General features: G+C 47.7%; 1 protein-coding gene and 1 long non-coding RNA gene across 2 annotated transcripts; one reads left to right on the top strand and one right to left on the bottom strand.

Annotated features, from left to right (window-relative positions):
- Window positions 1-7,793: 7,793 nt before the first annotated feature.
- LOC119320583 (mitochondrial metalloendopeptidase OMA1-like) lies at window positions 7,794-9,086 on the top strand. Its single transcript, XM_037594625.1, has 3 exons — window positions 7,794-8,357; window positions 8,444-8,523; window positions 8,935-9,086. The coding sequence occupies exons 1-3, from the start codon at window positions 7,794-7,796 to the stop codon at window positions 9,074-9,076; spliced, it is 786 nt and encodes a 261-aa protein (XP_037450522.1). The 3' UTR covers window positions 9,077-9,086.
- An 11,120-nt stretch (window positions 9,087-20,206) lies between these two features.
- LOC119324325 lies at window positions 20,207-21,462 on the bottom strand. The gene is made up of 2 exons (XR_005156869.1): window positions 20,771-21,462; window positions 20,207-20,682 (listed from the first exon to the last, which is right to left on the bottom strand). It is a non-coding gene; the product is annotated as an uncharacterized LOC119324325 (long non-coding RNA).
- Between the last annotated feature and the right edge of the window lie 6 nt (window positions 21,463-21,468).

The following is a 21,468-nucleotide window of genomic DNA, read 5'->3' as shown; positions in this document are numbered from 1 at the left end:
CAACTTTCTTGCCACTACTAGTCTTATTTTGTTTCAGCGGTATTGTGGGATGAAGCGGCCCGGACCGATCTTACACGTACGCTTACGTGAGACAGGTTTCACCGACTGACATGCACTAGTTGCATAAGGTGGCTAGCGGGTGTCTGTCTCTCCCACTTTAGTTGGAGCGGATTCGATGAAAAGGGTCCTTATAAAGGGTAAATAGAAGTTGACAAATCATGTTGTGGCTTTTTCGTAGGTAAGAAAACATTCTTGCTAGAACCCTATTGCAGCCACGTAAAAGATGCAACAACAATTAGAGGACGTCTAACTTGTTTTTGCAGCAATTGCTTTGTGATGTGATATGGCCAAAAGTTGTGATGAATGATGAATGATATATTGTGATGTATGAGATCATGTTCTTGTAATAGGAATCACGACTTGCATGTCGATGAGTATGACAACCGGCAGCAGCCATAGGAGTTGTCTTAATTATTGTATGACCTGCGTGTCAATGATTTAACGCCATGCAATTACTTTACTTTATTGCTAAACCGTTAGCTATAGTAGTAGAAGTAATAGTTGGCGAGCAACTTCATGGAGACACGATGATGGAGATCATGGTGTCATGCCGGTGACGAAGATGATCATGGAGCCCCGAAGATGGAGATCAAAGGAGCTATATGATATTGGCCATATCATGTCACTACTATTTGATTGCATGTGATGTTTATCATGTTTTTGCATCTTGTTTACTTAGAAGGACGGTAGTAAATAAGATGATCCCTCATAATAATTTCAAGAAAGTGGTCCCCCTAACTGTGCGCCGTTGCGACAGTTCGTTGTTTCGAAGCACCACATGATGATCGAGTGTGATAGATTCTAACGTTCACATACAACGGGTGTAAGACAGATTTACACATGCAAAACACTTAGGTTAACTTGACGAGCCTAGCATGTACAGACATGGCCTCGGAACACAAGAGACCGAAAGGTCGAACATGAGTCGTATGAAAGATACGATCAACATGGAGATGTTCACCGATGATGACTAGTCCGTCTCACGTGATGATCGGACACGGCCTAGTCGACTCGGATCATGTAACACTTAGATGACTAGAGGGATGTCTAATCTGAGTGGGAGTTCATTAAATAATTTGATTAGATAAACTTAATTATCATGAACTTAGTCTAAAATCTTTGCAAAAATGTCTTGTAGATCAAATGGCCAACGCTCATGTCAACATGAACTTCAACGCGTTCCTAGAGAAAACCAAGCTGAAAGATGACGTCAGCAACTATACGGACTGGGTCCGGAACCTGAGGATCATCCTCATAGCTGCCAAGAAAGCATATGTCCTTGAAGCACCGTTAGGTGACCCACCTGCTCTCCCAGCACTGCAAGACGATTTGAACGTTTGGCAGACACGTGCTGATGATTACTCCCTCGTTCAGTGCGGCATGCTTTACAGCTTAGAATCGGGGCTCCAAAAGCGTTTTGAGCAACACGGAGCATATGAGATGTTCGAGGAGCTGAAAATGGTTTTCCAAGCTCACGCCCGGGTCGAGAGATATGAAGTCTCCGACAAGTTCTATAGTTGTAAGATGGAGGAAAATAGTTTTGTCAGTGAGCACATACTCAAAATGTCTGGTTTGCACAACCGCCTGTCCCAGCTGGACATTAACCTCCCGGACGAGGCGGTCATTGACAGAATCCTTCAGTCGCTCCCACCGAGCTACAAGATCTTTGTGATGAACTACAATATGCAGGGGATGGTGAAAACTATTCCTGAAGTATTTTCAATGCTGAAGTCAGCAGAGGTAGAAATCAAAAAGGAACATCAAGTGTTGATGGTCAATAAAACCACCAAGTTCAAGAAAGGCAAGGGTAAGAAGAACTTCAAGAAGGACGGCAAGGATGTTGCCACGCCCGGTAAACCAGTTGCCGGGAAGAAGTCATAGAATGGACCCAAGCCTGAAAATGAGTGCTTTTATTGCAAAGGGAAGGGTCACTGGAAGCGGAACTGCCCCAAATACTTAGCGGGCAAGAAGGCTGGCAACACCAAAGGTATATGTGATATACATGTAATTGATGTGTACCTTACCAGTGCTCGTAGTAGCTCCTGGGTATTTGATACCGGTGCCATTGCTCATATTTATAACTCAAAGCAGGAGCTGCGGAATAAGCGGAGACTGGCGAAGCACGAGGTGACGATGCGCGTCGGGAATGGTTCCAAGGTCGATGTGATCGTCGTCGGCACGCTACCTCTACATTTACCTACGGGATTAGTTTTAAACCTTAATAATTGTTATTTAGTGCCAAGTTTGAGCATGAACATTGTATCTGGCTCTCGTTTAATACGAGATGGCTACTCATTTAAATCCGAGAATAATGGTTCTTCTATTTATATGAGAGATATGTTTTATGGTCATGCCCCGATGGTCAATGGTTTATTCTTAATGAATCTCGAACGTAATGTTACACATATTCATAGTGTGAATACCAAAAGATGTAAAGTTGATAACGATAGTCCCACATACTTGTGGCATTGCCGCCTTGGTCACATTGGTGTCAAGCGCATGAAGAAGCTCCATGCTGATGGAATTTTAGAGTCTCTCGATTATGAATCATTTGACACATGCGAACCCTGCCTCATGGGCAAAATGACCAAGACTCCGTTCTCCGGAACAATGGAGCAAGCAACCAACTTATTGGAAATTGTACATACCGATGTGTGCGGTCCAATGAGCGTTGAGGCTCGCGGAGGATATCGTTATGTTCTCAGTCTCACTGATGACTTGAGTAGATATGGGTATGTCTACTTGATGAAACACAAGTCTGAGACCTTTGAAAAGTTCAAGGAATTTCAGAATGAGGTAGAGAATCAACGTGACCGAAAGATAAAGTTCTTACGATCAGATCGTGGAGGAGAATATTTAAGTCATGAATTTGGTTCGCACTTAAGCAAATGTGGAATCGTTTCACAACTCACGCCGCCTGGAACACCTCAGCGTAACGATGTGTCCGAACGTCGTAATCGCACTCTATTGGATATGGTGCGATCTATGATGTCTCTTACCGATTTGCCGCTATCATTTTGGGGATACGCTCTAGAGACAGCTACATTCACTTTAATAGGGCTCCGTCTAAAACCGTTGAGACGACACCGTATGAATTATGGTTTGGGAAGAAACCTAAGCTGTCGTTTCTAAAAGTTTGGGGATGTGATGCTTATGTCAAGAAACTTCAACCTGAAAAGCTCGAACCCAAGTCGGAAAAATGCGTCTTCATAGGATACCCTAAGAAAACCATCGGGTATACATTCTACCTTAGATCCGAAGGCAAGATCTTTGTTGCCAAGAACGGATCCTTTCTGAAAAAAGAGTTTCTCTTGAAAGGAGTAAGTGGGAGGAAAGTAGAACTCGATGAAGTACTACCTCTTGAACCGGAAAGTAGTGCGGCTCAGGAAATTGTTCCTGTGGTGCCTACACCGACTGGAGAGGAAATTAATGATGATGATCAAGGTACTTCGGATCAAGTTGCTACTGAACTTCGTAGGTCCACAAGGACACGTTCCACACAAGAGTGGTATGGCAACCCTGTTCTGGAAATCATGTTGTTAGACAACGGTGAACCTTCGAACTATAAAGAAGCGATGGCGGGCCCAGATTCCAACAAATGGCTTGAAGCCATGCAATCCGAGATAGAATCCATGTATGAAAACAAAGTATGGACTTTGACAGACTTGCCCGATGATCGGCGAGCGATAGAAAATTAATGGATCTTTAACAAGAATACGGACGCAGATGGTAATGTTACCATCTATAAAGCTCGACTTGTCGCTAAGGTTATCGGCAAGTTCAAGGGGTTGACTATGATGAGACTTTCTCTCCCGTAGCGAAGCTGAAGTCCGTCTGAATCATGTTAGCAATTGCCGCATACTATGATTATGAGATATGTCAGATGGACGTCAAAACGGCATTCCTTAACGGCTATCTTAAGGAAGAACTGTATATGATGCAGTCAGGAGGTTTTGTCGATCCTAAGAATGCTAACAAGGTGTGCAAGCTCCAGCGATCCATTTATGGGCTGGTGCAAGCATCTCGGAGTTGGAACATTCGCTTTGATGAGATGATCAAAGCGTTTGGGTTTATGCAGACTTATGGAGAAGCCTGCATTTACAAGAAAGTGAGTGGGAGCTCTGTAGCATTTCTCATATTATATGTAGATGACATACTTTTGATGGGAAATGATATAGAACTATTGGACAGCATTAAGACCTACTTGAATAAGTGTTTTTCAATGAAGGACCTTGGAGAAGCTGCTTACATATTAGGCATCAAGATCTATAGGGATAGATCGAGACGCCTCATAGGTCTTTCACAAAGCACATACCTTGATAAGATATTGAAGAAGATCAATATGGATCAGTCCAAGAAAGGGTTCTTGCCTGTATTGCAAGGTGTGAGATTGAGCTCGGCTCAATGCCCTACCACGGCAGAAGATAAAGAAGAGATGAGTGTCATCCCCTATGCCTCAGCCATAGGATCTATTATGTATGTCATGCTGTGTACAAGACCTGATGTAAACCTTGCGGTAAGTTTGGTAGGAAGGTACCAAAGTAATCCCGGCAAGGAACACTGGACAGTGGTCAAGAATATCCAGAAGTACCTGAAAAGGACAAAGGACATGTTTCTCGTTTATGGAGGTGACGAAGAGCTCGTCGTAAAGGGTTACATTGATGCTAGCTTCGACATAGATCTGGATGACTGTAAGTCACAAACCGGATACGTGTATATGTTGAATCGTAGAGCAGTAAGCTGGTGCAGTTGCAAGCAGAGCGTTGTGGCGGGATCTACATGTGAAGCGGAGTACATGGCAGCCTCGGAGGCAGGGCATGAAGGAATATGGATGAAGGAGTTCATCACCGACGTAGGAGTCATACCCAATGCGTCGGGGCCGATCACTCTCTTCTGTGACAACACTGGAGCTATTGCCCTTGCCAAGGAGCCCAGGTTTCACAAGAAGACCAGGCACATCAAGCGTCGTTTCAACTCCATCCGTAAAAATGTTCAAGATGGAGACATAGATATTTGTAAAGTACATATGGATCTGAATGTCGCAGATCCGGGTGACTAAACCTCTTCCGCGAGCAAAACATGATCAACACCAGAACTCTATGGGTGTTCAATTCATCACAATGTAACTAGATTATTGACTCTAGTGCAAGTGGGAGACTGTTGGAAATATGCCCTAGAGGCAATAATAAAAGGATTATTATTATATTTCCTTGTTCATGATAATTGTCTTTTATTCATGCTATAATTGTATTATCCGGAAATCATAATACACGTGTGAATACATAGACCACAACATGTCCCTAGTGAGCCTCTAGTTGACTAGCTCATTGATCAACAGATAGTCATGGTTTCCTGACTATGGACATTGGATGTCATTGATAACGAGATCACATCATTAGGAGAATGATGTGATGGACAAGATCCAATCCTAAGCATAGCACAAGATCGTGTAGTTCGTTTGCTAGAGCTTTTCCAATGTCAAGTATCTTTTCCTTAGACCATGAGATCGTGTAACTCCCGGACACCGTAGGAGTGCTTTGGGTGTACCAAACGTCACAACGTAACTGGGTGACTATAAAGGTATACTACGGGTATCTCCGAAAGTGTCTGTTGGGTTGACACGGATCGAGACTGGGATTTGTCACTCCGTATGACGGAGAGGTATCTCTGGGCCCACTCGGTAATGCATCATCATAATGAGCTCAAAGTGACCAACTGTCTGGTCACGGGATCATGCATTACGGTACGAGTAAAATGACTTACAGGTAACGAGATTGAACGAGGTATTAGGATACCGACGATCGAATCTTGGGCAAGTAACATACCGATTGACAAAGGGAATTGTATACGGGGTTGTTTGAATCCTCGACATCGTGGTTCATCTGATGAGATCATCGAGGAGCATGTGGGAGCCAACATGGGTATCCAGATCGCGCTGTTGGTTATTGGCCGGAGAGCCGTCTCGGTCATGTCTACGTGTCTCCCGAACCCGTAGGGTCTACACACTTAAGGTTCGGTGACGCTAGGGTTGTAGAGATATTAGTATGAAGCAAATCGAAAGTTGTTCGGAGTCCCGAATGAGATCCCGGACGTCACGATGAGCTCCGGAATGGTCCGGAGGTAAAGAATTATATATGGGAAGTCGAGTTTCGGCCATCGGGAAAGTTTCGGGGGTCACCGGTATTGTACCGGGACCACCGGAAGGGTCCCGGGGGTCCACCGGGTGGGGCCACCTATCCCGGAGGGCCCCATGGGCTGAAGTGGGGGGGGGGACCAGCCCCTGGTGGGCTGATGCGCCCCCCTTGGGCCCCCCTGCGCCTAGGGTTGGGAACCCTAGGGGAGGGGCCGCCTCCACTTGCCTTGGGGGGCAAGGCACCCCCCTTGGCCGCCGCCCCCCTAGGAGATCCCATCTCTTAGGGCCGGCGCCCCCCTGGGGACCCTATATATAGAGGGGGGAGGGAGGGCAGCCGCACCCTTGCACTTGGCGCCTCCCTTCCCCCTTGCTACACCTCTCTCTCCCGCAGACGCTTGGCGAAGCCCTGCCGGGATCCCTGCTGCATCCACCACCACGCCGTCGTGCTGCTGGATCTTCATCAACCTCTCCTCCTCCCTTGCTGGATCAAGAAGGAGGAGACGTCACGCTGACCGTACGTGTGTTGAACGCGGAGGTGCCGTCCGTTCGGCGCTAGGATCTCCGGTGATTTGGATCACGACGAGTACGACTCCCTCAACCTCGTTCTCTTGAACGCTTCCGCTCGCGATCTACAAGGTATGTAGATGCACTCCCCTCTCTCGTTGCTAGATGAACTCATAGATTGATCTTGGTGAACGTAGGAATTTTTTTATTTTATGCAACGTTCCCCAACATGAAGCACCTTACACCAAATCTCTCCACATGACGAGAAACCCTATCCTCACTGCCGCAAGGAGACAACAAGATTCTACGCCGGAACTCTGTTGACTACGTCCAGACAGACGAAATTGAGGATGATCGAAGCATGGAACACAAACCTGAAGAAGAAGCGCCGCCATCCCTGGAGCATTGCAACTGCAAGGACAAAAAAGTACTAACTTAAACTACTAACCGGAGCAGAGACACCGACATTCTTCTCCCAGCCATGGGCGCGGAAGTGGCAAGCAGAGATGAGACGAATCCGTGGGCTCGCTAGTGAAGCCTGGTGGGAAAAGTTTGTCCTAGCCTCCTAGGGTTAGGGCAGGAAACCACAGGTAGTGTTCCGTGCGTGTCTCAGCAAAATATACCCATTGTTTACTCATGCACCGACTCATATAGTGTCCATTGAAGACTAAGTTTGTGGGGCTTTAGTATTGACGAAGATTGCGTACACTTTACTATCGAGTATCGATGAGAATGTGGTATCTCATTGAAAAGTTTCATCTTAACTAACACATATGAGTACTCAACACATATTGCACTTCAAACCTAAAATTTGATTATAATATATTGGGCTTCGGGCAAGTGTGAGTTGTGCTCCCCGCAAAAAAATTGAGAGTTGTCGGGACGAGGCACAAGAAACATGCAACAATATCCCTTGTAGGCCGTAGGACGCACGTGCAACAGCCCAATATTACTTGGCACGTACGCATGCAAAACCCATAGGGTAAATTCGGGAATATATACTTCGTACGGCTTGGCCTCTCGTCTCATCAAACGGCGCACCGCCACACCCGCCGGCGTATCCCTGGATTGATCAAACGACGCCGCAGCCGCCAGCATGAACTTCCTGAGGAACTCGCGCTCCGCCTTCTCCTGGCTCCAGATCGCCCGCCGACATTGCAGCAACACCACGCATACCCCGGCAGCTCCTCCATCATCAGGCACTAAACAAGCAGGGCTCCTCTTCTCTGGCGCCGCGTTGTTCTTTTTCGGCACCTGCCACCGCGAGAAGGTGCCCTACACCAACCGCGTCCACTGGGTCTTCCTCCCTCCGTCGGTTCACCCCAAGTTTGGGAACATGTTCTTCGACAAGATCAAAAAGAAACGCGGGCACGCCATCCTTGGCCCGTCTGACCCCAACACCGTCCGTGTCCGCCGCATCGCCTCTGATATCATCCGTAGTGTCAACGACGTCTTCCCCACCAACAGCCCCCGCGGACAAGACGGTACGCTGGTGTGGCCGCAGACGAGACATCTTGATGACCTTGACTGGGAGGTGATCGTCGTCAATAATGCCAGAGTTAAGGCGTACAGCTTCCCCAATGGTAAGATTGTGATCCACACGGGATTGCTCGACTGCCTAAAGACGGACGCTGAAATCGCCGCCCTTATTGCGCATGAGGTATAGGTTTTTATTTATCGCCTCGTTTTTGGTCATCATCAAGCAAGCGAGGACGGAATTCATTGCATTGATGCCTTCTTTTGTAGGCTGGACACGTTGTTGCAAAGCATTACATGGAGGTTTCAAGGATCATTCCTCCGATATGTGACCTACTAGCCGTGCAAAGGTATTATAATTAATTATTGTGTCTAGGGCATATCTAGATGTGCTCTAGTTATTGCACATCTAAGTGTCAATTTAACTAGAAAGAAAAAGAAAAAAGACTAATGAAAACTCTAGCATGAATCTTCACATAAAATCAATGGCATAGGATTTAGATGTGCAATATTTAAGGCACATCTAGATGTGCTTTAACAAAACTGTTAATTAACCTTCCGCACCCGGAAGAAGCAATTACATTCTCTATCTTCTTTTATTATTGCAAAAAGGAACATTAATACTTTTATGGACATTGAAACTAGCTAGCTAGCTAGCTGGTTTGCCAATCCTAGTTTCTCCATGTACCCACGTATATTTCATGTTACAGGTTCTATATACCGGCCGGGTCTCATGTGTGTTTTAATTGTATACCATATAGGAATGAGATGGAGGCAGATCTCATCGGACTGAAGCTACTGGCAGCCGCTGGTTTTGATAAACACGTAGCTCATGGCGTCTATGAGAAGTTCGGGGAGATCGGACGAGAATGGGGGTTTCATCCTTGGTGTAAGAAAGAATAACGGTTTTTATCGGGAGGCAAGGCCATGAAGGATGCATGCGTTGGAACGGTACAAGCAGGTTTGTGCCTGAAAAGTCGTTGACCAAGGTTTTCCTTACGGTGGCAAGTTCTCTGATATTAATTTTGTGTCAGAGTTAACTTTGTAAACAAAATTTGGAAGATTTAATACTTTGGTTGGTTGGCTGCATGGTCTTGCTTTCACATAAATGAAACAAAATTACTAACTCTAGTGATCTAAAATGTCTTATATTAGTTTACAGAGGGATTATTTATTACTCCCTCTGTAAACAAATATAAGATGTTTTAAGGAGTATATGCTAGAATTGCTACTTGGTTGACGGGTGCCTACAAGTGCTATATTTCTACTAGCTAGGCCGTGTCTGGGGATCGACCGCTCGTGGTTGAGCCGGAGATTGAACTGCAGCTCATCTCTTTTGAACCCATCGGGAAGCGCCGGCTCGAGGTCTTTGAGACAACGGACCTAGACATGAATGGCAGAGGCAGTGGTCACGGACCTTGAAGGAAGGTTGAGATTGTTTGCCTAGACTACTGGTGATGGACCTTGGAGGAAGGTTGAGATTGTCTGCCTATACTGCTTCTAGTAACTCTCCATTATATTGATGGCCGTGTGGCTGGATCGGGAGCTCGGGAAGAGTTCCTGTACTTTGTAAGCGAGCACAGACTCATAGTTTATCATAGGTAGCAAAAAAAGATTCCCTGGAGGAATATACTGAATTTTATTTGGAAAAAGAAAAAAAGATTTGTCATAGGTTGTCATAGAGATTTTGTAGTCATTTCATTCAAAAGGATTCAAATCTAACATAAAAATGTAGTAATCCGTTGGCACAAATGGCCTCCATACAATCCTCTGATGTCCGCAACACAATACAAATTGGCAGGCCAACATTCAGAGAAAACCATGCACTGAACTTTGGTTGTAGAAATTCAGATCTCGACTGGGTCACCGGCTTCGCCCTCGGCCTTCTTAATAGCAAAACTTTAGAGACAGGGTAAACTCTGCCTCTGCAAATGAATAAACAGAAATGTATTATCTTCCAGAGGGGTGGATGCGCTGCATGATAGTAGGTAGGCAGTGAACATCAAAAGCACATTCCCTCCTTGGAGGCATCATTCTTGGATGTGTGCATTGGCTCGAGGGACTAGTGGACCGTTTCAGCGGTGGAGCGGCGTTTCATGTCACGCATCAATGATGTGGAGTCTCGGAGGCGTGGCGTAGCAGGGTCTCGGCGACGGAAGAGTGATGATGGACGTGCGTAGGGAGGTGGCGTTGTCTGGCGCCGTGGTGGCATCAGCGGCATGCCTGGCAATCGATACGTCAGTACCTGCTCTGCAGATGGATCGGTGGAAGACGGCGGCGACGACTTCTTAGAGTGCGCCAGAGCGGTGTGTGCCCCATACCTAGAAATGCGGCTTGGTTGGGGTCTCCGGCTTTAGATGTTAGGATTTGGTGCGAGGTCTGCTTGGTATTTGGCTCAGACTATCGGTATCCCTTCATCGAGTGGATAGAAGTAGCGACAGATGTTGTCAAGATGGTGGTTTCAAACTTACTAATGTATTACTTTATAAGGTCTTTGTGAATAATTAATAAAATGGTTGCATGCATCGTCAAGATGCAAAGGCCGGGGTCATCCTCCTACTAAAAATAATAATAATCAAAAGCACATGAGTCTCTGATTGTCCAATCTTAGTAGGTCACCGTACCTTGCACTCTCTTTGCTTCCCCCAAGAAAAGAAAACTTACACTCTTGCACTTTGACACTCTTAACCTTTCAATAAACGGCTCTCAGTTTATGTGAAGCAGAAGCATGGCTAGCTCATGCGTACGTATCAATTTCTTGGAAAAGGAAATCTGTTCTTTGATAATACTACTATTTTATTTAGAAAATCATACGAGACCACGAGCCCACAACTGATCCTACCTAAAGTTAATGTCCGGCAAAAGAGAAGAGTTTATCTTGACCATTAGTTAGAGGCATCGGACATACTCCCTCTATTCATATATATAGGACCTAATGCATTTTTCGAGGCTAACTTTGACTACATATTAGAGCAATAGTAATATACTACATGCAAGTTACACAAAGCATACCGGCAAATTATGCATCTCATAGACTATTAATCTTATCAATAGTCAACGACAGTCTTTAAAAACACATTAGGTCCTATGTATATGTATGGAGGGAGTATACATGCTCCCCAATTCTAATTACTCACTGCATTGCATATAACTACCAATGTAAGGTTAGCTTGGGGGCAAAAGAAACTTGATCAATGACCATGGAGGGTGCGAGCGGACTCGGTTGACACCGGATCCGACCGGTCGGCTCACACGGCGGCGGCCGGTGGGAATGTATAGGCCCGCCGGCGGAGAGAAGGGTCGGGCGGCGACGGAACCATATGGGGACGAGCAGCGGCCTGCCCACGATCGAGTGTAGAATGGGAGCGGCCGCTAGGGTTTGGCCGGTTTAAATACTACACAGATTGCCAAGTACCTTTCATCGGGGGTCTCGGCAAAAACTGCCCACCATCACAGGGACGTCAGCTACAAAAAGCCATGCCACGTGGCTCCTCTTTGCCGGGTGCCTTCTACAGGGCTCTCGGCATACTGTGCATAAGCCGAGTGCCTTTTATGTTTGCCGAGTGTATAGCCAGCGGGGCTCGGTGGAACTTCCCATGTGTCGTGTCCTAGTGTGTGCCGAGACCTGTACTCGGCTTAGATGTCTATTGCCATGATCCCATGTTTTCGTACTCGGCAAATACAAAAGAACTCAGTAACGGCAATTTTTCAAGTAGTGTGGGTGATCTCTCACATCCCTCTCTTCTCTCTCCTTTGATATGTTGCAGATTTCTTCAAAGTCCACGACCTCTGCATGTTGATTGTGCCCGTGTACTATATACTTCTAATTTCTTCTGTATCGTGTATATGCCAATTGTTTCCTGTACTGTGTGCACAGCGATTGTGCTCTAGCACTAATATGAATTTTGGATTCGTAATTGCAGCCCGTCATTAAGTTGCCACGAAACTATAACCAATGTCACAATCCTTATTTTAGTCAGGGCAATTAACTATTAAAAAACCTAAAACTAGATGCATTCAGTATTTGAGAAGGTATTTCCATCATTCAGTATCACTATTTGGAGTAGGTGCTACAGTTATAATGAAACAGCTGGATTCTTGTACTTGTGGCCTATATACTATACACTAACTATTTTAGATACCTGATACTGCAGCTAAAGTATGAAGTCTAAAAAGAAAAAGAAACATAACATTAAGTTGTTCACACTACCGGAAAATGGTCCTACCCCGACGGCCAAACCTATGCCTACGGCTGCCGTCGGCCTAGTTTGAGCTATGCCGATAGCCCAGACCTGGCTGTCAGCCTATCCTGACCGTCGTGTTACACAGAGCTATGCCGACGGCAGCCGTCGGCAGCCGTCGGCACAGAACGGCCGTCGCTGTAGATGCAGACATGACGACAGCAGCCGTCGGCATACCTGTGGGCCCGGCGACCCCGCCCGTGACTAGCGGCTAACGCCGTCAACCCTATGCCGATGGTCGGGACGGGCGGCCGTCGGCATATCTCCGCATGCCACGTCACTGATCCGCGGCGTAGGTATGCCGACGGCAGCCGTCGGCATAGGTGCCACGTCACCGATCCGCGGCACGGCCCCTCCTAAAACCCCATGACATACGAGGGAGTGTTCTTTCAAGAGGAACATGATGACGTGGTCCGAAACAAGGAGGATGATGACTTGGGTTATGTTGACCTGGACCCAAACGATGACAGTGCACAGATTGATGGTGAGGCAGTTGTGAATCAAAGAGACATAATTATGCTTGAAAAGTTAAATGAAGACGCTGACCCTGATGATGAGGAAGAGCCTCCACCTCCGTCAGACAACGAAGAAGATATGCGGGATAGTGATGATGAGACCGGTCGACAAATAGATTACAATAGTGATGATTCATATGGGTTCTAGAAAATGTAAGTTATTTTAATGACCATTACAATAGTATGCTTAATGTGCTCTTCTGTTATTAATGTCTTTCCTGTATGCTTGTTTTTTATATCCTTACTAATTGTTTATTCTCTTCTCAATGCAGGTTTGCTAATCATGTGCAAGTCCAGCGGCGCCAATTTCCTCAGTAAACTCAAAGGAGGACTTACTCGGAGTGGACGAGCCCACAAGGTTCCCTCCCGACTACGCGAGGATGGCACCTCACAGGGAGGTGGAGGGGTCGGGGTAGAAGACCCTAGAGGAGGAGGGGGTGGGGGGAGAGCCCCTAGAGGACGAGGAGGTGGGGGGAGAGGCAGCCGGGCCAAAAAACTCCGGGCCGTGTCCGAAATAGGAGGGTCTTCTTCGATGCCCTCCTATGCTGAGGCAGCTTCTGAGTCTGAGGAGGAGGAGTATGTTCCTGATGGCAAGGAGGAGGAGGGTGAGGAGGAGGAGGCCGAGGAGGAGGAGGTCGAGGAGGAGGAGGCCGAGGAGGAGGGTGAGGAGGAGGGCGAGGAGGGTGGAGGGGAGGTTGACCCCGAGTTGTGGGGTGACTTGCCACCGGGTGCTCCACAGGGGTGGCTGCGTGGTACTGCCGGAGTACCTACACCACCTTCTATTGAGGCGCACAAGTGGCTCACTGAACCTGCGGGGACAGAGTATGTGCATCTAAATCATATTTTCAACACATGACAACATTTTCTTATTGTACACATGGCAATCCTTTGATTCTTTTGCAGTAACTGGATCCTTCGCGGAAAGGGCCGTAAACCAAACGGCCTTATCACTGTCCTGTTGAAGGAGTTTTGTCCTGGCCTATTCTGCCCGCGACCAGACAGGGACCCGCAGCTATGTGTTTTGGCCACAAGCTGGGCCCACTACGAGGCTTGCAGCAACAAGGAGTACGGGACGGCCGCTAAGGCCGTGATCACCAAATTTTGGGTAAGTTCTCTTCTGAATCACTTGTCTTCAGTTCCGTTCATAGTTTATCATTGAATCACTCAACTCATGCCTTGTTTGCTTCTGGTTTATGCATGATTGCAACAACTCTATAGAGTTCTTGACGAGCACAAGGCCAGAGCCGACGTGGTCTTACTTGCGGCTACGAAGAAGAAAGCTCGTCAGTTGCAGTACGAGGTGCGTTGGGTTGCCGTCTCGCAGTACTACCACATCTACCTGCAACAAAAGATGACCAAAACTCAAGCACAGAAGCAAAAACTTACCATTAGCAGGGAGCAGTTCATGATGGTAACTATTACTGACTTTTCATTGTTTCAAGCAGTCAACTATATGTTTCGTGCTCAAATATCATGCTTCCAAAATTTGCATAGGTTGTTCCTCGTTGGTGCTATGGAAGGCATGCCGGATGGGCGAGTTTGGTGGATAGGTGGGTCGGTGACGATGCAGAGTTTGCTGCCAAGAGCATCAAGGCCCGGGCTAACTGTGGAAAAGACGGGACACACGGCGAAGGAAACAGGAACCACTAGGGCTTCAAGGCCATGAAGGTATATCTATATGCATGATGCATTTTTGTTCTTCTTTACCGTCATGTTCTTATGTATGGCTCACTTCTGTTTGACGTTGCAGGAGGACAAGTTGCAGATGCCGTTCTCAGACATGGAGTCGTGGAAGCTGGCCCGCGAGCGGAGTGATCGCAAGGACGGTGAGAGCCAGTACTACGGCAACACCGAGCAGCACATGGAGTCTTACACTCAAAACTATCAGAAGTTGCATCCGGATGTTCCCGTTCCTGAGGTCGCCCAGTCTCAGATCGACGACACGGCGATGGTGGCCATCCAGGGTAAGTCCCATGGCCGGTATCCGTGTTTCGATGGCTTGATCACTCTGTCGATCTCGTACACACGGCTTCGAGCTACCAACCCGAGCCCGTTAGAGAGTACGGGGCGTTCGCAGCCTCCCTTAGTCTGCCAGCATGCTGTAAGTACTTCCCCTTATCTTCTTTGTCTCTATCTTTCTTAGTTCATTTTCAGCACTGCCCACTTAGAAACAACCTCAATTTTGTAGGCATATCAGGCCTTTCTCGAGCATAGGCATATTGAGGTGTGGGAGTACTTGCAACGAGTGAAGGCAAACGATGATTACAACCGTCAAGTGATGGCGGTTAGTTTTGCCATCTTAAAACGAAGCTCAAATTTGCACTTTCATTCCTTCTGACTTTCTAGTTTGCTTGTTTAACTAACATCCAGGCTATGTTGGCATCTTGGACTAACCGCACGGAGCCACCACAAGTTGGATCCCCACCACCACCTGCGGGAGACGCCCCACACATTCCCACGTTCGAGGAATGGGTGGTACTAGGCGGTGATAGTCCGGTTAGTACATTTGCCTAACTACTGACAAACTAGTTCTCGTTCATTCAACACTATCATGTCATATTTACCGTTAGAATCTTCTCTCAAACATGTAGGGGACCGGTGGCTTGACTCCTGCTCCGTCGACCCCGGTCACTCCAATCTGGCAGAGTGATGGTGGTCGCGGTGGTGGTTTTGGCGGATGTGGACTTGGTGGTGGTGGTTTTGGTGGAGGTGGACTTGGTGGTGGTGGTGGTTTTGGCGGAGGTGGACTTGGTGGTGGTGGACTTGGCGGAGGTGGTCTTGCTTGACGTCAATGATGATTCCGTGCATGCGGCCGTCATGCCATGCCTTTCATGTTTCAACTTTTATGATGTTCCATGTCTTGCACTACTTTTATGTTCATTAACTTTCACCGATGATGATCTTTAGATGATGAACTTGACTATGTTTAAATGATGATGATGAACTGTCATATTTCTGCATAATTCCATATTATTCTGCTTTGAAATGCTGTCAAATGAATTGAAAAAGAAAAAACAGGAATAAAAATATGCCTACGGCAAAGCCGTCGGCATATATAAGCCCAGGAGTTACCAGGACGCGCCACGTGGCAGAGCTATGCCTACGGCAAAGCCGTCGGCATAGATGGATCTATGACGACGGCTTTGCCGTAGGCATAGCCCTGCCGCCAGGAGAAGCCAGGGGACGACACGTGGCACAGGTGCCGTCAGCATAGATTTCTAACTATGCCGACGGCCAAGCCGTCGGCATACCTGTGCCACGTGTCGTCCCCTGAATCGCCAGCGCTTTTGACGGCGCCGTCCATTGCCGTCAGACGAAAAACAATGCCGACGGCTAAACTATGCCGACGACTGTCCCACGGCCGTCGGCATATGCACCTATGCCGACGGCTATACTACGCCGACGGTCTGACACATCTACACTGACGTGATCTACGCCGACGGGGCTATGCCGACGGCAGCCGTAGGCATAGATCTATGCCGACGGCAAAGGACCTATGCCGACGGCCCTGGGCCGTAGGCATAGTCTGCGAGTCCGGTAGTGTCACCAGCAATGCACAAGGAAACTGGAAAGCACATAGATGATCGCACTGGTAGAAAGGACTTAAATTAATAGTTCAAGCACATATCTTGGTTTCTCCCTGCAGTCAGGTACTGAAGAAAAGCTCGAACACACGATGAAATGGGAGAAAAGAAGAAGCCAACAATTAACCTTCCCTAAACAGGAGTTCTCAGGATCCAATCGAAGTTTCTGAGAGGCAACATGGAAGCGTCAGATTCTCACAGATCTTCCTCTCAAGTCTCTAACAACATGTATATAACCTCCTTCAGAAACTTACATTGATCTATAGAAAACCCATTTATTCTTTGATCATTTGTTTATAGTTGATCTTTTGTGTTTTGCAAATACATACAATTTTCAGTAAATTTGAAAATGTCATTTTCTTCTCCCGTTGCAATGCACGTGCATGTTTACCAGTGAATTACTAATCAGTCGGGGGGCAAAGGGAACCAGGTCAAGGACCATGAACTGGCATGTGATACCGCTGTCTTGGCCAGCATCTCTGTCGGTAATGGCGCCAGGGTCTGGTGTCTGATATTGTACACGCCGCAACAGAGATGATCGTCCTCGGCCTTTGTCAGACATGTAGGGTGAGTGCTGAGCTTAAGCTCTCTTACAAAGTAGACGCAGTCTTCCTGAGCTCCAACTCCAACCGCACAGCCATCAACAGAAGCTGGAAGCGAGAAAGAGCATTCTAGGCTGACAAAAAGAGCATGCCCCTTCAACCTATCAACCTTCCTCCAACGTCCATGGCCGCAGTCCAAGTCCAGGTCCATTGCCTCGAAGACCTTGAGCCACCGAGTCCGGATTCGTTTATTAGAGACGCGGTCCACTTCGATCTCCCGTTCAACCATGAGCAGCCGGTCATCGGACACGACCAAGTAGTAGTAGCGCTTGTAGATGCCGGACGACCAGCAATCTGTTGTGGTGCCTGGTATGCAGCATTGGACGGATGGTTGGTGCTCGTCGTGCTGCAGGCCCGGCCGCAAGTCCACGACATGGAGCTCCCGATGATGAGTGATGTGTTGCGCATCCGGCGAAGTCCGACCAATGAGCATGTAGAGCTTCCCTTGGAAAAGTGCCATGTCATCGGGAATCAAAGGATCTAGCTTAGTGGAGCCTGCTTGCGGCTGCGGCCCACGGGCATAGATGTGCAATCGGGAGTAGTTCCTGCTTGAAACGACGAACATGTTGTCGGAAACCACAATCTTGCGGATGTTGTACTGGACGAGGTAGAGGGGATTCAATCTTGTCATCTGAAACCAGAGGATGTCGTGGTCGACGTGTTGCGGGGTCGTCTCCCCGGTGAGAGGGTTCATGAGGGAGCAGCCGCCGTCGTCGTGCACGAGGAAGAGCATGCCGCCGGTGGAGACACGGCTGGCTACATTGGCTGGGATGGCGGGCAGGCGGTGGACAACGCCATCGGGGAGGCTGAGGAAAGTGCCGTCGCGGAGGGCGAGCCATGGCAGCAGCGGGGGCAGGTCGCTTGCCGCGGAGTGCCACGGCCGGCACACGGCGCGGAGGCGGACACGATCGGCGTGGGATGGCACGCGCAGGACCACCAGCCGCAGCAACTCTGGCGGGAGGTCCGGCCATGGGGTGCCGCCCTCTTGCGGTGCTGGCGCGCTCTTACTTGACCCAGCGACGCCGATCGGGATTAGAGCCGCTGCCATGGCCGCCTTCTTCTTCTACCACGCGCGGGGATGCGCGGAGGGTTTTCCAAAGGTACGTGGACGGTGGGCGTGTGTTGTTTCGATCCGACAACCTATTTATTTAGTCCCAATTCTTTTGGCAACTTATGATGGTTTATGGCATATAAATCGTTCCCTTCTTAACTTATTGTTTTACAAACCGCCATTCATATTATAGTTGGAATTTTTTTGTCAAAAAAATAGTTGGGATTTTAGATAAATTAAGAGAGTGACTTTTATTGGGCCTTACTTATTGAACTTCCATGTTCATCTGCATCCAGTATATCTCCAACTATTGTGCCAATATGTAAGGAAATCACATTGGTGGCAACCTGGGCGCTGACAGCGATGTCTTGCGTCGCAGCCCTAGAATGGCCAACCCAGCATGTACCACAGGCCTTCATCGTTCTTTTCTATTTTGTTTTTTAAATTATTCATATATTCACTTTTTCCTAAATTCCGAAATATATATATATATATATATATATATATATATATATATATATATATATATATATATATATATATGTAGCCGGTCTATTCTGCTAATATTAGCAGAATAACTATTCTGCACACAACTTCGGCACTGCACGCTCAACAGAAGCGCACTGCATCATTTTGACGACGAGCACTGCAATAGAGACTAGTGAACTTCGTGTCGAAAAAAATTGCACGCCGTGTTTTTTCGGTACTGTTTTCGCTCTAATTTTTTAACCGTTTATCGGAATGAGGCGTGTAATATACCATTGAAAAGCTATGGATTAGGCGCAACTTCGACATGTTGAACACTTTTCGAGATTCCACACGGTTTAAGAGCAGTTTTGAAAATAGTGCGGCGGATGACGAGTGGCAGCGAGCGTTTTTTCACGTTTTTTTCTAAACCGATTGTCGGAATGAAGCAAATGATACGCCGTTGGATAGATATCGTCGAGGCGCATCTTTTTCATATATAAATCTTTCTATAATTCATTACGGTTTAAGAGCAGTTTTGAATTTACTAAATCGCGGAATTCTGTTTTTCAAATTTTTTCAAATTTTCGGTACTGTTTTCGCTCTAGTTTTTTAACCGTTTGTCGAAACGAGGCGTGTAATACGTCATTGAAAAGCTATGAACGAGGCGCAACTTTCATTTGTTGTAATGTTTTTGTGATTCCTTACGGTTTTAAGTTAATTTTGAAAAACGTGTGGCGGACGACGAGTGGCAGATGCTGTTTTTTGTGAAATTTTTACAAACCGCTGGTCGGAATGATTCAAACGATACGCCGTTGGAAAGATATCGACGAGACGCAACTTTTTCATGTAGAACACTCTCTCTAATTCCTTACGGTTTAAGAGCAGTTTTAGATTTACCGAAATGCGGACACTCTGTTTTTCGCGACACCCAAATCGACGTGGGTACTTCATCCGACTGAAAACCGCACTGCATCGGACGAACACCGCACTGCATCAGACGGGTAAGAGAACTGCATGGTTTCTTTTATTCAAACGTATTTTTTTCAAGGACGAGAAAGTAGAGTGCACTTCACATCGGGCGTAAGTGAACCCCAACACTATTTAGAAGTGAACCTCTTCACTATTTTTGTTGTTGTTTTCCGTGAAAAATTATGCACTTGACAATTGGGAGTAAGTGAACCGCGTCGTTGTCGAAAGTGAGCCGCGACACTACCCTAGAAAACTGCACTGCATCCAACAGTCAGCCACACTGCAATATTGTTATAGGGGAATGAACTCGATTTTTCGTTATTGCCTTTTTGCTCGATTTTTCATTATTGCCTTCTTGCTATAAGGCGAGTGCATTGAACGTCAAGGGAAAGTAAACTGTGATATGAATCAAAGTGGATGGCATGACTTTTTCGAACTACATGTTTTTTCAAACAATTCTTTTTTTGCCCGGTTGAGGCTAGTGAACTTCACTACTATCTTCTGTCTTTTCTTATTATTTTTAATTTAACACGCCCTCACTGATGAGACGAAGCAAGTGTACTGCATTATCTTATTTTTTTTAATTTAACACGCCCTCACTGATGAGATGAAGCAAGTGTACTGCATTTAATATTTTTTAACTGCATATGGCAAAAAAGTGCCATTTTCAACAAAATGAACATAACGAACTTCAGTGCCATGTTCAACAAAACAACCACGGGGTGTCAAACCACACTGCAATTTTGAAACCTGCATACCCCCCAAAAATAACTGCATGTCCATGGGCACCAAACCTGCACAACCACGGGGTGTCAAACCTTCTGCACTGCACGCCTACAGAACCGCAAGCTGCAGCAGCGCGAGAAGCGAGCTGTTACCCACAAACGGGGCCTGCCGAAGAATACGAAGGTGCGGTGCGCCTGTCCCAGGTGGAGGAAGGGAATCCTCGATCCTGCTATGCGCTACAGCCTGCGTGCACAGCCAAATTCAGGGAGGATGGGAATGGTCGGAGGAGGCGAGGTCGGGAGCATCTCGTCCGCGCAGGCCTCACCAGACACCTTCTCCGTTTTCAAAGCGAACTGCACATGAAAATAAATTGAGGGAAGCCTAGGTGCTGCGCTCGGCAGCACATGAACCAAAAATCAATTTCAAACACAAAGAACAAACCAAAAAAACTTCCAGCTGCCGAAACCGCACCGCATCGCCACAACGATGCGTACTGCATCACGCGACGCCTCAACGGAATGAACAGCGGGGAGGAAAGGGCCACGGTGACCTCAACGGGGGAGAGGGGTGGTGCTGCGGTCCAAGGTGCAGGTCGAAGGTGCTGGAGGGATGGGAGGTGCCGGGGTCTGGATGGGGTGCACCGACAGGAGGACGACTGGATCCGGTCGCGGCGGCACAGCAGGAGGTCACCAGGGCCGGGGGGTTGTGGATCCGGCCACCATGGAGTAGAAGAAGGTCACGAGGCGGCGGAGGGACAGAGGTGGTTGACGCCCATGGTGCTCAGGGGCAGGTGCGCGGCAGCGGCATGCGGATGGGTGGCGTGGCGACGACCTGGGAAGGGGCGACGCCGTGGTTTGGGAAGGGGCGGCCATGGCAGATTGGCTGCCAGAGGATCGGGGGGGAGGAATGGGCTTACAGGCTGGGGGGAAGCAGAGGATCCCTGATCCGGTGGATCCATGGAGACGGGGTGGTTCGCACGTCCGGGCTCCGTGAAGCAGCGGGTCGTCGGAGTAGGAGGCACGGGCATCCGGCGGCGCAACACTCCACCTGCATCGGGTAGCGGCAGGACTCCCAAGATCCAGAGCAGCCGCAGACGGCGACGGTGGATCCACGCCGGATCCGGGGCGGGACAGGCGATT

Source organism: Triticum dicoccoides, chromosome 6B, assembly GCF_002162155.2.
Source record: "Triticum dicoccoides isolate Atlit2015 ecotype Zavitan chromosome 6B, WEW_v2.0, whole genome shotgun sequence".
In the NCBI taxonomy this organism is placed as follows: domain Eukaryota; kingdom Viridiplantae; phylum Streptophyta; class Magnoliopsida; order Poales; family Poaceae; genus Triticum; species Triticum dicoccoides.
The sequence above is the reverse complement of the archived record's forward strand: the minus strand, read 5'-3'. Positions and strand labels throughout refer to the sequence as shown.